We start from the raw sequence: 18,284 nt of genomic DNA on the forward strand, positions 1-18,284 counted from the left end.
CACTACCCTGTCACCACATGTTCTAGGGTGTTAGTGCCCTCCTCTCGTTGGGATTGCAACCCAGTTCTGTGACTAGGATCCCCATATGGATAAATATAATAGTTCTGCACTGTGTTAGCCAAAAAAAATTTTTTTGAACAGATGTCCATCCCCTTTCTCATGGGGCTGAGAGCTCTGGAAGGAGCCACTCCTGATTCAGTTACCCCCAAAGTCTGAACTGGCTTGTGGGTGAATGGGAAACGAGGCACGATCAGTTGATTTACTGGATCCTACTCTGTTCTCACCCCAGTGAGACAGACCTTTTCTGTCAACCTTCAAGGGCTGGAAAATTGTTTAATCCCTTTTTTATTGGATAAGCCATTTCAGAGTTAATATTGAAGTGTTATTTTATAATTCTTTGGAGGGGAATTTGGGAGAGTTCAGATAAATCCCTGAATTTACTATATCATTTTGTCCCTACCATCTGCAAGTCTCAGTTTATAATTTACTCATTTACAGTGGCAATGAGATAATCCAGCTTGCATGATATACCCACTTCAGTTTGAAATTTAGAATTTTTCTTGGTTAGATTCTTTTTTTCCCAGAGCTCATCCGAGCTTGTGTGCATCTCTTTCAGACAAAGGCAGTGCTATGAATATTGACCAAAATTATTTTTCATGGAAGCTACGGGAATTCTATCTGTTTGCCAATGAGAAAATGAGACAGAGGGGAAAGGCTGAAATATCAAAATATCAGCCTCATAGACATAAATACCCCAACTATACCAGGCAATAAACATTTTAATTAGTTCTTCATATGAAGACATTTTAGATTGTAGCTACTATGTTAGTAGTAAAGTCAATTAAGTTTTTCTCCTTAATTTTTCTTGTTTGTAACTGTTATTTGGTCTGGGTGACTGTGTGTGTGAATAAATTTATTAATAGTTCTTTTTTTCTCTGGTGCTTTAAGATCCAAAAAATGCCTTTCCCATTACAATCTTGTTAAGTAGTTAGTACGATTATAATTTCCTCTCCCCCTCTCCCCAACTCCTACACTCCCTGCACTCATTTTACAGAAAGGGGGGATGAAATTTAGAGAGAAAAAGGGATTTGCTTGCAGTCAGAACTGGGATGAGAGCAGTAACTAGGATGGAGTGATCAGGTTTTTGTTGTTCATTTTTTTGACTAGGTCACAATATTTAAATAGCTCTGATATAACTTAATATCTTAATAGATATATTCACTCATACAATCACCCAGGCCAAATAATATCTTCTTGGTATCTTCAGCAGTGTCAAAATTAGTCAGTAAATATTTATTAATCTTAATGTCAGACATTGTAATAAAATTCTTGGGATTACAAAGAAAGACAAAACAGTGCAAATATTCAGGAGCTTATATTCTCATGGGAAAAATGGCATGTACCTATAAATAGGTATTTTAATATAAATATATTTATAAATACCTACATAGGTATTTAATATATAGTAATATAATATAATTATATTTATATACACACACATCTATAGGTATATAAAAGGTATTTACAAAACAATTGAAATGGCTCAGTGGATAGAATGCTGGGCCTAAAGTGAGGAAGACCTGAGTTAAAATTTTTCCTCAGACTGGTTGTGTTACTTTGTGCAAGATACTTAGCCTTTGTTAACTTTAATCCACTGGAGAAAGAAATGACAAACCATTCTGCTATCTTTGTCAAGAAAACCTCACAGATGATATTGGGGTGCAGTCATGAAGAATTGGACATGATTGGACAGCAACAACACAATAAAATAGAGGGGAATTGATCTGATTTGGGGGGGATTGGAGGGCCTCTTGAAGAAGCTGGTGCTTAAGCTAAATCTTGAAGGAAGATGGGGATTTTAAGAAGTTAAGATGAACAAGGAAAGAATTCTAGGTGTGAGAGATAGCTAATGCAATGTCACAGAGATTAGAGATGGAATATTGCATGTAAAGACTAGCAAGAAGGACAATATAAAGCTGGTAGAGTTTGTGGAAGGAAGTGGTGCAAGAAGTATGGAGAGAGGGGAAATGCACAGCTTGTAAAGAGAAGTTTTTATTTGATCTTAGAAATATCAGAAATTTATTAGAATTTTATTGAATAGAGGGATGACATAGTCAGACCTGCTCTTTAGCACAGTCATGTTGGCAGACATATGGAGGATAAATTGAGCTTCATATCCAATTAGAAAGAATATTTAAAATATAAATTTGCCAAATGGTAAATTTTCCCCCTGTCCAACTCTTTTCTCCTTCCTCACATAGAACCTTGCTCCACTGTCTTAGAGTTTCTGTTTTTCTGATCTCTTGAACCTTCACAATTGTGTGTCTCCTTTGTGTGGTTTGATCTGTGTGCAGTTTGTAATACTTGCCCTAGGCACAACAATTTCTAGTTATGGCTCTCTCTGGGACTCAAGCTTCTGATTGTCTTCTGATTGTGAGACAAGTTCTTTATGCTATTGTTCTGCTCCCAGGCACACCTGTGCATTTTCAATTGACTTAAACACACATGCAATTCTACTTAGCAGAAGTCAGGAGAAAATGGAAAACTCCTATTGCAACTTTTGGATAAAGGGGAAAAAAAAAGACATTTTTCTCATTATTTCAATAGAAAAATCATATGAATATTTAGCACATATATACGCTATTATTCTTCTGGCTTTCTTTAGAAATCAGATTTACATTTAATTAATCTGGTCCTAAAATATTTTAATTTCCATTATTTTGATATTTTAAAGTGTTTTTTTATTTAATTTATCTAGGCCTAACTTAATAGACAATTTGTATGCATATATGCAGCTTTATAATATATTCATATGTATTTAAACTTTTTCTTTATTTATGGGATCAAAAATGGTAGTATTTCTTGTTAACCATCATTTTTCATAAAAACATATCTGTATATATGTATATATATGTGTGTATAGATATACCTCCAAATATTTGAGTACACATGACTATAAACACACTCACAAATATGTATTGTTATACATATATATCAAACAAAAAACATAACTGGTCCTATATATGACTTTTTTCTAATTTAGTAGAAAGATATAACTATATCTACATATCACATATAAATATGTAAGTCATAATACAAATAATGTACAATATAATATATAGCATATAATATAATTACATAATATATAATACACACATACACACAGAATCACTGGGGCCTAGAAATGGTTCTGAGTTCTCAAATAATATGTCAGCAAAGATCGGTAAGGTTTTACTAAACTAGAAGTCAAAATATAGAAGCACTTATGCTTTTTTCATTTGTTTGTTATCTAAAGTTATTCTAGCTGAGTTCAAAGAGCCTTGGAAGAATTATGATCTCTATTAGGGGACGGATTGGTTACCCATATTGACAAAATCCCAAATGTTTGAAAAAATGAATGAAAAAGCATTTAAATACTTATTATGTGCCAAGTACTGTGTTAAGCATTGGCAATAGGCATTCAAATATGAGACATCCTTACTTTCAATAAATTTACATTCTTATATAGAGAGATAACATATAAAAGAATATTGAAGCATTTTGATCTTATATATCACAAGGAGGGTGAATGGAGCTATAGGGAAGTTGATTGATGAGTCAGTTAACAATAGTAATATTGATTTGATTAGGATTTCTAGGACAAAAGGTGTGTATTAGGGATAGGAAGGAAGGATAGGGAATTGAGGGGAAAGGTGTATGTAGAGTGGCAGAGCAAAATGGCAAGAAGATGAGTGGTCTATGTCAATTTGTGCTCAAGCACTCAGCAGTCAGGATAGTATAGTCTCAGGGCAAGTGCTGTTCAAACCTAAATATATTAAATTACCCAGTGTATCATTGATCTCAGGAGATCATTCTTAGAAGTGTGTATCAGCAGAATGGTTGTCAAAAAGAAAGCTGGGATAGATGTTTTGAATTATATTCACATGTATGTATATATACACAGAAACACAATACACACATACATATATATGTTCATATACATACATACATATGTACACACATATATGTACACACATATACAATGTGTATATATGTGTATGTATATGTATATGTATATCTATATCTATATATATATGTAATATATTTTTTTCTAAGCCTGGATTTGCTCATGAAAAAAAGTGTTAGTGAACATGGTAAAAACGAATTCTCTCTATGTTTATATCTTCGTTCAACAGACTGTGACACTGGAGCAAACTATTAAAAACACCCAAGAGAATTACGATGATGAGATTCAACTTTACAACGACCAGATTGAAACTCTGAGGAAAGAGATTGAAGATGCAGAAAGAGTATTGGAAAAGTATACAAATGATTGCCGCCAGTTGGCAATATACCAGCAATCGCTGGAAAATGAATTGGAGCGGTACAAACGCATCATTGAGAATGAAGATAACAGGTATTGTGATCCTAGGCCATGGAAAAGGAGCTTTTCATTTTTCATAATCCTGGGAGCCCATTGTTTTGGGAGAACTGTGTCTCTTACAGGAGGAGATGATTAGTCAAATCTCTGAAGAGAGAGTAAGATTAACTTTTAAAATTGTGCTTTAAAATGTGTATTTTTAAAAAGTCTGGTCTATAAAGATAGCCTGATAAGAGACTGTTTATTAGGAGTTAGTTGTCTTTCTGTAGGTGGAGAATCCTTTATTATTTGAGGAACTTACTTTTTGTTTTTTTTTTCAAATAACACTTTAAATTGATTTTTTAAATCACCAAAGATTTTCCCAGTATCTTTCTCCTTCTCAGAGAGAGCCATTTCTTTTAAGAAATACTATTTCTAAATAAAAAAGAAAGATAAAAGAAACCAGCAAAAATGATCAATAAATAGAAAAAAGTTTAAAAATATGTGCTATATACTACATAGCCATGTACTTCCTCTATAAAAGTGTGGGCTGGGGTGTCTTTTCATATTTCTTTGAAGTTTGTTCTTTCTAATTTTGCAACATTCACTTTGGGTTGTTTGGGTGATTCTTTCCATTTTTGTAGCTATTGTTTATATTGTTTCTTTGGATCTGGAAACTTCACTCTATATTAGTTTATAGAAATCTTTCCATGTTTTTGTGTTTTTATTATGTCATTTCTTATAGCATAGTAATATATCATTACATGAATTTGTCATAATTTGTTTAGACATTCCCTCCCCCCTCAACTGATCAGCATCCACTTAGTTTACAATTCTTTGCTATCTCAAAAAAAATGCTACCAATATTTTGATGGATATGGGGACTTTCTTATCAGTAGCCTCTTTAGGATATAAAGCTAGTAGAAGAATCTCTGGTTAGAAGTATGGATTTTTTTATCTCTTTATTTGAAAAAATTCAAGCTGCTTTCCAAAATGGTTATATTCATTTGGGAGACTTATTAATGTACTTCCCTTTTGCCATGTTCTTGTCCAAATATGACCTTAAATTTCAGCTCACTTATCACAAAGCATAATCTGCAGTTAAATAGTCTGTCAGTGTTGGTTATTGAAAAGTATTCTTGGCTCCAGATCCTTCATTCAATATCCTACTCTGATTATTCATTGTGGCAGCAGTTTTGGGGACTATGTCCATTGATTTTTAAAAAAATTGTTTATATAGTTTTTTTTCTATTTATATATATTTATACATATAATTTTTCCAGTTACATGTAAAACAATTTTTATATTTGTTTTTAAAACTTTGAAATTCAGATTCTTTCTTTCTCCCCACCTATTGTAAATTATATATATATGTATATATTATTATTATTATTATTATTTTTTTTTTTTTGCTGAGGTAATTGCAGTTAAGTGACTTGCCCAGGGTCATATAGCTATTAGGTATTAAGTATCTAAAGCTGAATTTGAATTCAAGTCCTCCTGACTTCAGGGCCAGTGTTCTAACCACTGTGCCATCTAGTTGCTTCAAGTTTTATATTTTAAGTAAAGTTATGAACAACATTTCCATAAAAGTCATGTTGCAAAAGAAAACATAGATTTCTTCCCTCCTCTCCTCCCCCCCAAAACCTTAAAAAAAATAAAGTTTTAAAAAAGTATGCTTTAGTCTAGAGTACAAGCTTTCTTAGGACTTATCAATTGGGAAAGATTTGAAACATGGGCTCAATGATGAACTGTTGTACAAGAACCTCCTAATTAAGTTCAGAGAAGCTCATTGCTATAAAATGAATTATAATATCGTGTGGAGGGGTTATAAACTATATTTGTGGAGAGAATATCTAGATTAATGACATTACAGCTTTTTTTGAAGAGGCAGGTTAAGTGACACAGTGAATAGAGCACCAGTCCTGAAGTCAGGAGGACTTGAGTTCACTTCCTGGCTGTGTGACCCTGGGCAAGTCATTTAATGCCAATTGTCTCAGGAAAAAATAGAATAATTCCAGATGTGGTATTTTTGATGGGAGGGGGGAAGAGAAGGGGCAAGCAAATAGAGTAGCACAGGTAAAAATTTACATTTCAGTTGAACTTGAAATATGCACTGCTTTTTTTTAAGAACTTTTGCCTCATCAGGCTTAAACTTAATGTACTTGGAAGATGGCTCGGTTCTTTTGGGAGGTGGGCAGAACTTCACTAGTTAGCTGTAAGCCAAAAAAAATCATTAGCAAAAACTCTAGATCAAAGGAAGCTGGTGGTTTCAGGGTTGGACTATCTCTTCTCAGAAGGTCGAGAAAATTCTCATGATGTATGGTACCTCAAGGCACTAAGGGGAATATCACAGACTAATGATATTCTATAGGACACAGTTAGGATTGGATATGGACCAGTCCCAGGAGCTGGCTTACTGTTCTAGTCTGGGAAGATACCTGGATGCTTTCTCTCAGGAAATGTGATGCTGAGAAGCCTTTCTGACAGAGAATCAATTTAAATGCAGGGAAAAGAATGTCCTATCTGCAGTTGGAGCATAAAGCTTTAAGACTTGGTTTAACCACTTACTATTTGAGTCACCTGGGGCAATTATTTAACTTGCTCAAACCAACAAAAAACAGGCTTCTCTCACCTCGGTGCATTTGGCGCTGAGCTTCTTAATGTAAGCCTCAGTTTTCTGATTTATAAATATAAATATATAAATTTTGGTGTTTGAACAGTTAACTCTTTCAGGTCCAGGTTTATGTACATTTGTTATACACATACCAACACATACAAATACCCACACATATACACACATACTGTTCATTTTTATATTGGACTTAAAGTTTTCAAAGTTCTTTACATATGTTATTACAAGCATTCTATAACAATCTCTAAACTGGGTTGTTTCTAACACAACCTGGAATTAGCTCTCTTGTGGCCTTTTAAACAGCAGTTGAGAATACAGAAACTGTGTGTGTGTGTGTGTGTGTGTGTGTGTGTGTGTGTGTGTGTGTGTGAGATATGACTAGATTGTTGCTCTGTCTCAGAGATGTATTCTCTGACCTAGTCCTAAGAATATAAAGTAAGAAATCTTGTGAATATCTTTCCTATATATTCCACTACTGCTTGTCTAGCTGAGCATTTTTAAAAAATCACTGTACTCCTTGCTGTACTTTGTATTCCCTGATCCTCACTTGTTTTTGAAAGAAGGAGGGAACATTGCATCCCTTGCATGTTAAGCTTTATGCCATATTTGAGGATGTGGCAGGAGTTGTTACATTTAAAGGGAGATATCAGCTTTAAATAAAGAAGGTCCATATTGTAAACAACAGTAAACTACTTCCTCAGTCTAGTCACATAGTTTTCTGCGGGACCTTTGTCCAAAACTATTGCTCTGATTGAATCTTCATCTGTTATTAAATGCCCGCACAATCCCCATGTGAAGAGGTCACACATTGTTAATAATTATGATATTAGGAGCCTCTTATCAGGGAATTTCTATCGTCTATTAAAATACAGCTCATGATTAACTTTTATGTCTAAACCTGAAGATTTATAACTTCTTAATATTCAGAAAGTATAATACATAGTAGAGAGATACAAACAATGGCTACTTGATATAATAGAACATGTATATGTAATGGGAAATGGATCAGGAGAGTTTCTGATAATTTTGTCTACTTTCCATGATTCATGGATCTTTTTCACTGACTGGAACTACCTTTTGCTGATGGGTGACTGAGAGTAGAGGTGTGGGGCAGACTCTTATCTTGAAAGGCAAACCCTTTTCCATACCTTTATGTTTTTGGGGACCCTTATCTGGTGCATTTTCTACCTGGGATTCCCGTTGGAGGAAAAGAGATCTGTACTCATGGCAGGTATGACAGTGGAGAATCATGTGCTTAACTAGGCAAGCCTGATACTGGACCTCAACTTTTTAATTGCCTTTTCCTGTCTTTTTGTTTCTTATTTACAAGAGTTTCCTCAATTCTTCACCCTCTGTCACCTCAGAACCAGTTGTCAGAACATTTCTACCCTCACACTATTTTTTACATATGCCCTGTTCTTTCCTTTGACATTGGTCCTGAGGACATCCTGGTCCTGGTGCTCATCACCGCATGTTTTGATTATTGCTGTTTGGTCTCCCTGACTGGTCTCCCCTACTCCAATCCACCCCCATTCAGTTCATGTCCCAGTTGCATGGATCTGACTGCTATCCCTATAGTCAATCAACTTCACCAGCTCCTTATTACCTGCTAGATCAAATATAAAACTTTCTGGTTTGTGGAGTCCTTTACAATCTGGTTACTTCCTACATCTTTCTCTCCTCTACCTCCTGTACAATCCAATGATCTCTTCTTCCTAGTTGTACCTGGAACAGGCCATTCCATCTCCTACTCCACATATTCACTGTCCTTAATGGCTGGAACTGTCTATGATGAACATCATAGAACATGGAGATATCATGGCTTCTCTGAATTCCAACAAAAAGTCCCACCTTCTTTAAGAGGCCTTTCCCAGTCTTCCTTAATTAATCTTATAGCCTCTTGAGACCACTTCCAATTTTGCACATCTCATTTATGCATAGTAACTTGCATGTTTTCTCTCCTATTAATTTGTGGAATCTTGAAATAAGGAATCCGGTTTTTTCCTTCCTTACTTTGTGTTTTCAGTGCTTTATCAGTAATCACATTAGATGCTTAATAAATGCTAGTAGAGTGACAGATTTTTATGAGGATGGGTCAGGAACTAGTGATACTGAGAAATTAATGTTTTCAGCCTTGGTCATTATTCTTTGAGTGGAAAATTCATAGTGATCTTTCTGCAAGATAGATATCATCAGTAAGGGGGCGTGGTACCTGTCCAACGCCATTGGAGGTTCTTTTTTCTGCCCTGGACTCTATCTTATGGAATGGGAGCAGAGGGGAGGGCTCTCTCTTTCAATCCTGACTTCTAGTATTATGCAAGGCAGCCTTGTAGGGCAAATTCCACAATTACGAAGGCCTATGCTTAAGTGTTAGTTTTCACATTGACAGTCTAGGCATATCTTTTCATCTCACCCAGTTTCAGGTAACTTTCTAAATTTTACCTACTAAATTATATATAAATAATATATATATAATAGATGGATTATAATCTTTGTATAATTATACATATGTATTATAATTATTATTATTAAATCAAATATCTATTTGAAATTGTCAGTAACATGATCAATTTTATATATAGATCTTTATTTTGCTTATAGTCAATATTTTTTAATTGTTACTGATTGAAGAAATAACATTCCTTCTATTTGTCTTTGTTAGGCTTAATTCTGCAATAGTGGGAACACCGATCACACTTTTTACTCAGAGCTACCAAGCTTCTTACAATCTACCTTCCAGCAGAAAAGGTAATATTCCTCTGCCTTCCTCTCCATTAAAACCAAAAGCTTTCATCTTTAGGGAAGTGAAGAGAAAACTTGTTTCATTCTTCTGTCTGCATGTCCTTTCATTCCTCCTTTAAAATTTTATCACTAAAGGAATATGTTAGATATGAGTATTGCTCATTCAGTACGCAGTGGGTGCTAAATAAATGACTGTAATCTATACTGAGAAGAGCCCAGATGTTGTTCTGAATGAGAGGCAGATTATACCAAGAACCATTTAATTTAAGATGCTAAGGGAAATATATAGTTTCAGTGTTTTATCTTATTTCAAAATGAAGTAGAAATAGGATTTGCTTGCAAACCTGGCCTATCTCACAAAAGACAATTTTGTTTTATTGGTATGATTTAATGGAGCGTACCATAAGGGTGAAATGACATTATTTTGCTTCTTGGTGATGCTTCTCAATGATGAATCTGCTTAGAATGGCAGTAATGAGGATGTCTGTAGCACTAAATAATAGGACATTTTACTTAAAACACTACAGACACAAACCAAAACAGTTCCGTGCAGAATATGGATGCACAATCAGAAATCAAACCACCTAGGGTTTGAATGAATAGAGCATTTTAGAAGGAAAGAGAAATGGTAATGTTGATAATATCTTACAGTAGGGTTTTTCTTTCAGTGTTTTTCAATGAAGGCTTCAGTGAGTTCTGAAGGATTTATGTCTCTAGAAATCATATGACTGTTTGGAATGAAATGGCAGCAACTTCACTGGTTACTATAACTTTCTTCCTATTTAATATAATTTTAGAGTTTTCTTCCCTGCCCTACTTCCCACCTTTTTTAAAGACATGCTAAAAAAGGAATGGTGGGGAAAAAAACTTTTAATTAGATGACATGTAGCAAATTAATAACAGAGATTAACTTTGAGCAGCACCTCAAGGGAGAAGATGTAATCACTGTGGAAATTGATTTTGGTCACATATAAGCCATAATCCTCTTTCTCATTAGGTTACTTTACAGATCTATCTTGTAGGTGGAAGCATGTTACCAATTGTACCAGGTGATGAAACTTCAACTCCCTAATGGAAAAGGAGAAGTTATAGTTGCAAAGTACCATAATGTCCCTATATCCAACTCAGTGAAATATTGTTGTGGATTACTTGGATTTTTAAATTCTGCTTGCAGAAATGTATAGCAACATTTCCAATAGCACTGTTTTTGAGACTGAAGACAATCCATGTAATTTTCTAGATGGTACCCTTGTGCCTGAGTTCATATACCTTCTTTTTTTTTTTTTCCTCCTGAGGCTGGGGTTAAGTGACTTGCCCAGGGTCACACAGCTAGGAAATGCTAAGTGTCTGAGACCACATTTGAACTCGGGTCCTTCTGAATTCAAGGCTGGTGCTCTATCCACTGTGCCACCTAGCTGCCCCCCCATATACCTTCAAAAAGTAAATAAGCAGCACTTTGCTCCCAGGGAAATTACCCATTTACCTAAAGTATAATCCTAACTTAAAAAAAATAACAATTCTATGGAAATTGCAGAAATATAACTTTTTTTTAGTATGTCTACTTATTTTTACTAATATTTAAAATAAATGGGTACATTAATGCAATGTTATATGTACAAATCAATAAGGCCTAAAGTTTTGATAACAAAATTGACATATTTTCTAATTAGAAAAATAACTATACTTTAAAATATATGCTAAAGACAATGTACCCTTACTATGCCTTACAACATTATAATTTCATAGCATTGAAATCAGAGGATCTGGATTCATACTCTTATTTTACTAATTACTAGTTGTGAAATTTGGAATTAAATCATTTTACTTCCTTGGATCTCAGTTTCCCATCTGTAAAATGAAGGGTTCGGATTAAATTAAGGATTCTGAACCTTTTTTTGTATCATGGACTCCAGTGGCTGTCTGATACCTTCTCAGAATGTTTTTAAATGCATAAAATAGAATACATAGGGTTACAAAAGCAACAAATTATACTGAAATATAGTTATAAAAATGTTTGAAAAAGTTCCATGAACTCTAGATAAGAACTTCTTGAGTAGATATCAGTAAGATATCTCTTAATATTAGATCCAAAGGAAAATATAGTAAGTATTTACTCCCTTAATTTTTGTCCAGAAATATTTTTTTAAGATTATTTTAAAATGGAGCATATTTTTATTTTGTTTTGACATTCAAACTGGAAGTGACTTTTTTTTTTTTTTTTTAAGATATCACTCGGGCTGTACAGGATATTACAACAGTAAAGCCAAGACAAAAAGGTTTACCAAAAAAAGCTTCAAGAAAAAAGGAGATTACAACTAAAGACAAATCAGATGAAGGGTTAGAGGACCAGCCAGTCAAAAAGTATGTGGGAGACAAAGACCAAGTGCAACTTCAAGATGAGTTCCAATCCAAGCTGGAAGTGAGACTTGAAGAACCAGGAACCCTAAGACCAGAAGTAGCCCCAGAGGACGAGCCGGATGGTGCACAAATAAGCAAAGCCTTTGGCAAAATGTGTAATATTATTAAAGAGAGAGTAAGAAGTGACAAAGATGCTGAGCCTCACTCTGATCTCTACACTAAAGGGCGCCATGTGCTTGTTACAGGAGATGCCAGCTATGTGGACCCGGACTTTTGTTCTTCATCCATCCCAGCAAAAGGTGGGATTGTTGTTTCTATTGACCAGATATGTGATGGTGATGACGTGGAACCAACACCTGGGCTTCCTGAACCCCCATTCCCAAATGGAACTGAAGAGCCAGAAGAGCATGGAGATGAATGCAAAAATCATGAACATTCTGGAGATGGAAAGAATGAAAGCAAAAACAAAGATCAGAGGAAGGGAGAGGAAAAAACTGATGACATTCTCAAGGAGAAGGGGGCTGTGAAGCCCTGTCCAGTAGTCATACGTGATCCAAATGGATATTCTGCAGACCATTCACAGAAGATCAGGAAAGATAAGACTCCTGAGGGAGCAGATAAAGGGCTATTGGAGAAAGCCCCTCATAGTTCCATGACCTACGAGAAGGTAGAGGTGGTAGAATCCATTGAAAAAATTTCTACTGACCGAATTCAGACTTATGAAGAAACAGCAGTGATTGTAGAAACTATGATAGAAAAGACAAACAGGAAGAAGCCAGGAGACAAAAGCTCATAAATGGCTCAAACTTAAAGTAGAAATTATGTTCAAAAAATCTTTGAGTGAAATACTTTATTTTAGAGTGAATGATGAAGTAATGACTTTTCTATTTTGTGCAAGATGACAGCTGATACATCTCTAGTCCCTAAAGGAGCTTTAATCCTAAAATTAAAATGTTCTCTTTCTTTGAGTAATTGCCTTAGCAATTTATAGTGGCCTTGGTGAATATAAATTTTCCATACTTACAAGAAATGGGACATAAATATTTTTACATCTATTCAACGAAGTTACTGTCCTCTTTAGCATGATTGTTTCAAGTATTATATTTCAGTAATTATCATTGTCTGGTTTCCAGATTGAAAAAAATGTTAGCTTTCATCATTTGGCTCTTTTGCATTCAATAAAAGCATTATAACCTCCAGAATGTATTTGTGGTAGATGTGTTTTCACTTAAACATGAAATTAAGATTTACAAGCCTTCAACTGATCATTATATGAATTGGGCATTTTGTTGGGAGGCTTTTGAGACACTGGGAAAATTGCTTCATATTTTCGTAACATATTTGGAAATTTCTCATAAATTAAACGCAGAGGATAAATAACTCAAATATTCTCAATGCACTATGTACCCCATGTAATTGGTAATTTATAGCAGAATGAATGTAAGCTGGGGACTGCTGGGTGGTGCTATAGTGCATAGAGTGCTGGATCTGGAGCCAGTTAGATTCATTTTCCTGAATCTAAATCTGTTTTTAGATGTGTGACCTTGATCAAGTCATTTAACTGTTTCCTCATATGTCAAATGAGATGGAGAAGTAATAGCAAACCACTCTAGGACCTTAGCCAGGAAAACCCTAAAAGAGGTTATGAAGAGTCAGACATGAATGAATAACCAGCCCCATCACTAATGTGAGCTCTGTGAAGGAAGAGACTGCTATTTTTTCTTTGCCTCCTCAAACATATCTCAGTACCATGCATGTATCAGGTGCTTAATAAATGCCCGAATTGAATTTGAATTAAATAAAAATGTAGAGGACAAAGAAGGACTTTATGAAAAAGCAAGGCAAATTTCTCAGAATCATTAATGATTTTGGCAAGCAACTTAATCTTTTGGGACCTGTTTTCTTAGGATGAGGGGCTCAGGCTTGATGGCCTACCTTCTGGGTTTAAATACATGCACCTGTCATTTCTGATTGTTCTACAGTTCCTTGTTTTGTTCTAAAGTTCAATTTTTATATTCACAGTATGAAATCAAGTCTTCACTATTAACATTTGCAAGCTTCCCTTAAAAAATCCAGAATGTATAATAAAACTGAGTAAATGTTCTTAAACGGATTATTACTTTAGCTAAAAATAATTAGCAGCTGACAAGACAATTGCATTTAGCTAAAGGAACTGACAAGGTCATACATTATATTCTATTGTTTCACTATCATGTACAACAAAAAGAATGCTAACAGCAATTAATTTTCTCTGTGGGACTTTTAAAAAATCTTGTTCTAAATTAATTTGGGATTTTGATATCAGAAAATAAAAAAAATTCTTTTAAAGGGAGGAGTAATTAACCCACTCACTTATACAGTAGTGAAATATTTATAATCTAATAGCCTATGTCAGAGTGATGGAAAATGTTTCTGGGAGCTCAAATAGAAGCCCAGAATCCTTATAACTATGATGTATGATCAGCAAAAAAATCATTAGAAGGCATAGAATCACTTTGCTGCAGCTGAAGTACCAGGGGAAACGTAATCCATTCTTTTTCATTAAAAGGATTTTCAGTGCCAGCAGTGCTGTGTAGACTGACATTCTTAAAGAAAATAAGGGGATATGTTTTTGGAAAGTAAGACTATTTTTATGTTGAATGAATATGCTTTAATTTCTTGGTCTAAGTCTGCCTTAGGATGAAATGCATCTATACTGTATTTTGTATTAACAAATTGCCTTCATTATGGATAGATTTGTTTGTTTGACAAAACAATTGGGATTAAGTGACTTGCCCAGGATCACCCAGCTAGGAAGTATTAAGTGCCTGAGGCTGAATTTGAACTCAGGTCCTCTGGTGCCATCTAGCTGCCCTAAGTGAATTTAGGATTAATTAAGACAGACTCACCAATCTTTCATTTATTTTTTAAAATTTTTTTTGCCCAGGGTCACAGATATGGTGTTAAGTGTTTGAGGTCACATTTAAACTCAGGTTCTCTTGACTTCAGGGCCAGTGGGTGCTACACCCACTGCACCATCCAAGCTGCTCCTAGTTTTTTAATTTTTTAAACAACTTTTTATATTAGCAGGCTCACATTAAGAAACTTTTTCTTTTATTTCATAGGTGTTAGGAGACCAGGATTTTAGTCCTGTTTTTTTTTTTTTTCCATGCTGCTTCTCTTTTTTCCACTTTAAAAAAACTCAGTGAAAGGAGAAGAGTAGGTTAGATCAGTAGTTCAGACTTTTTGGTCTATCAGAATCCTTTGACATTTAACGATTATTGAGAACATCTTAAAATAACTTTTGTTTTAATGGGTTATATATATCTATATTTACCATGTTAGAAATTAAACCATTTTAGTAGTATTGTAAAAATAGTTTTGATCTCATAGATCCCCTGAAATGGTCTAGGGTAATAGAACCAAAATCAAATAGAAACAGGCCCACTAAACAGTATACAAGAATCCCTATGGGCTGCATATCAATTTAGGGAAAAAAACCCTTATATTAACATTATCTATGTTCTATTGTATTTTTATTTGTTTTGTTAATCATTTCCCAATTACATTTTAATCTGATCCTTGCCTCATTTGGGAATATTGCAAACAGGAGACATGTTTGACGCTTGATATGGGAGATTTCCAGGGGTTCTTTGACCATACATGACTTATAAGGTTTTAGAAGTTTAGACGGTATTTGAATTGAATGCTGAATGAAGCCAGACTCAGCTCTCCCCCAATAGGTTCCCTGTCCATGTTCTTGAAAGGAGATAAAACTGGGGTAAAGCCTGATGATTGTTCCTCAGGATGACCTCTGAGGGGAATGCCGGCCAAACTTTGTAGTGGATCTCTGCCCCCCATCCCCCCAGTTCCCAGCCCCATATTATCATTTTGACTTGTAGCTAATTCTCAGAGGAACATCTATAACAAAATATGCAGTGAGAAAACTTATTTGTGGGTGATTATGTTGAGTAATATTAAGTATCTGTCAGTCAACAAGTGTTTAGCATGTGTCTACAATGTCCCAGATTTGGCTAACCCAATTATTACAAAGCTGAAGGTCCATTCCCTGATGTCTATGGCAGCTGGCATTAGAGATGGTGGATGCTCAGTCTCAACTTTTAAATTCTACAAGAAATCTATAGATGGCCTTATTTATTGTGACCCAAGCATTGATTATTCCTGGAAATATGCTCCACGCAAAGGAGGCTTTGTGGCAGTAGTAGTGAGGAGAAGGGACACCAAAGTCTTTTAAGTCAGAAATATCCAATAGGACTCTTCACAAAAAAATCATTTTCTTTTCTAACCTGGTTTATTTCTTTCCACGAGACTGATCTGCCTTCAGTGAAGATCAAAAGGGTATGCTGAACACTGGGACCTTCTATTAATACAAATTGCATGGTTTGCATTGTTTGAAACCCAGAGATTTCTATCCTATGAAACCCTGAGCCTCCAAATATTTTCTCTAGATAGTGTTTATTAATCCAGACACTTCAAATCCAAAATTTGTAATAATTTGCAAAAGGATTGGGTAATACTTATCTTATTCAGCATTTGTAATTAACTGAAAAGGGATGAAGGATACATTTCTCTTTGAGAAAAAAGGGTTTGCTGAATAAATTCCTAGTTTAAGAAAAATCTGGAGATTGGGGAGCATGCCCAACCTTTCTGGAAGCATTAATTTCATTGAGATTGGGAAGTTTATTATCGTTAAATGTAATTAAAGCTCCTCCTCAAAAGACCCTTCTTGGGCAACATTTTGCTGCCTCATTTTAGCCACTATATGTAACTGAGAATAATAAAACAGCACTTTTGGGGAAATTTTTCCATAGTTCAGACTTTCTCTTAATTCAGATTGGTTTTAATGCAAATTTATTTAAATAGTGAGATTTTACTATTAGTATTTAATGAGGGGATATTTTTTCCCAGTGTTCCATTTGTGACCAATATGTAGTGTAGCCAAGATAACATTACTAATGTTATGGCTTAGAAATACTGCTTGTGGATTGATAGCAAATAGTTTTGCTGAATATATAGCACAGCCCACATAATTTCTGGTAGGTAATTTTTTTTATTGAGCTTCCTAATTTACAACATAATTTCTTCATTTTACTTATAAAACATCATCACAAGGATTGATATTTAAACAAAGGCAGCCTGTCTTAAATCATCATTTGCTTATATTCATTTTTATTTTTTATAAATGACTATAAATTAACTTTATTTTGCAGCAGGGCTATCATAAAAACTTACACTAATTGGATGCTTTTCATTGTTAATACTGGTGTGAAAAGTGAAATAGAGAACCATTCTATTTATAGAATGCTATATATATGTAATATATATGTATAATTTATATACCATATTCTCATATCAAAACTTACAATTTCTGTTAAGAAGCTAATTATGTTCATTGCTAATGACACAATTGTGAAAATATGAATAGCCATTTTATAATTTTGCTCCTATATGACATTTAATGTTTATACAGAGTTTTGCAAAATTACAGGATGCAATGAGGATCAATGTATGCTTTTATCTAAACTCTGACCAATCATGATCTTTTTGATCTTTTTGAAAATTTCTTTTATGGATGAACATGAGCTTTGTTTCTTTAGTAGGTACACACACATTAGTTCTATGTGTGTATATACATATATACAAGTGTATTTATGTATATACGTATCTATATCTTACATATGTATATTTTTCTGTGTGCACTTAGACAAGTATGCACACATATTATCCTTTGGTTTATTTTTCAGACCATCACTATGAAATGTATTTGACTGGTAATATTTGCTTTTTTAAGTTTAACTATTTAAAAAATCATATGAAATAGGTGGTAAACAAAAAAATCCCCCTCAGACTCATATCCAAAAAAGGCCCACAAGCACACTAAACATAAAGATAGATGGTGTAAAATTAAAATGAACTGTTTTCAGCTCATTCCAACTTGGGAAAAAAAGAGAAAATGACGATGGATTGTGACTGGATCACTTTTTACTTGGACTTTTCAAACCCTTCCTTTCTAAGGCACCACCTTTCAAAGTGAACAATTATGGAGGCCTCATTTTTTCAGGAAATATGGCCTTTTAGACTCTAGAGTCCAAGACTTGGTTAGATATTAAGATTCCTTAAATATACTTTCCCATTTCTATACTTTTTTGCTTATGTTGTTTCCCCTTCATTTCCCCTTCAATCTTTCCTATTGAGAACTTGAAAGCTCTT

The 18,284-nt window shown here is 34.3% G+C and overlaps 1 protein-coding gene across 1 annotated transcript in view; it reads left to right on the plus strand.

Moving 5' to 3' along the window:
• Positions 1-13,273, plus strand: part of BFSP1 (beaded filament structural protein 1) — a 54,199-nt gene extending 40,926 nt beyond the window's left edge. Inside the window, exons 6-8 of the mRNA XM_074287805.1 lie at positions 4,176-4,396; positions 9,637-9,722; positions 11,942-13,273. Of these exons, the coding sequence (XP_074143906.1) occupies positions 4,176-4,396; positions 9,637-9,722; positions 11,942-12,870 (1,236 nt within the window). The 3' untranslated portion in view covers positions 12,871-13,273. The remainder of the gene's footprint in view (positions 1-4,175; positions 4,397-9,636; positions 9,723-11,941) is intronic.
• Positions 13,274-18,284: the final 5,011 nt, after the last annotated feature.

Source organism: Sminthopsis crassicaudata, chromosome 2 (genome assembly GCF_048593235.1).
Source record: "Sminthopsis crassicaudata isolate SCR6 chromosome 2, ASM4859323v1, whole genome shotgun sequence".
In the NCBI taxonomy this organism is placed as follows: domain Eukaryota; kingdom Metazoa; phylum Chordata; class Mammalia; order Dasyuromorphia; family Dasyuridae; genus Sminthopsis; species Sminthopsis crassicaudata.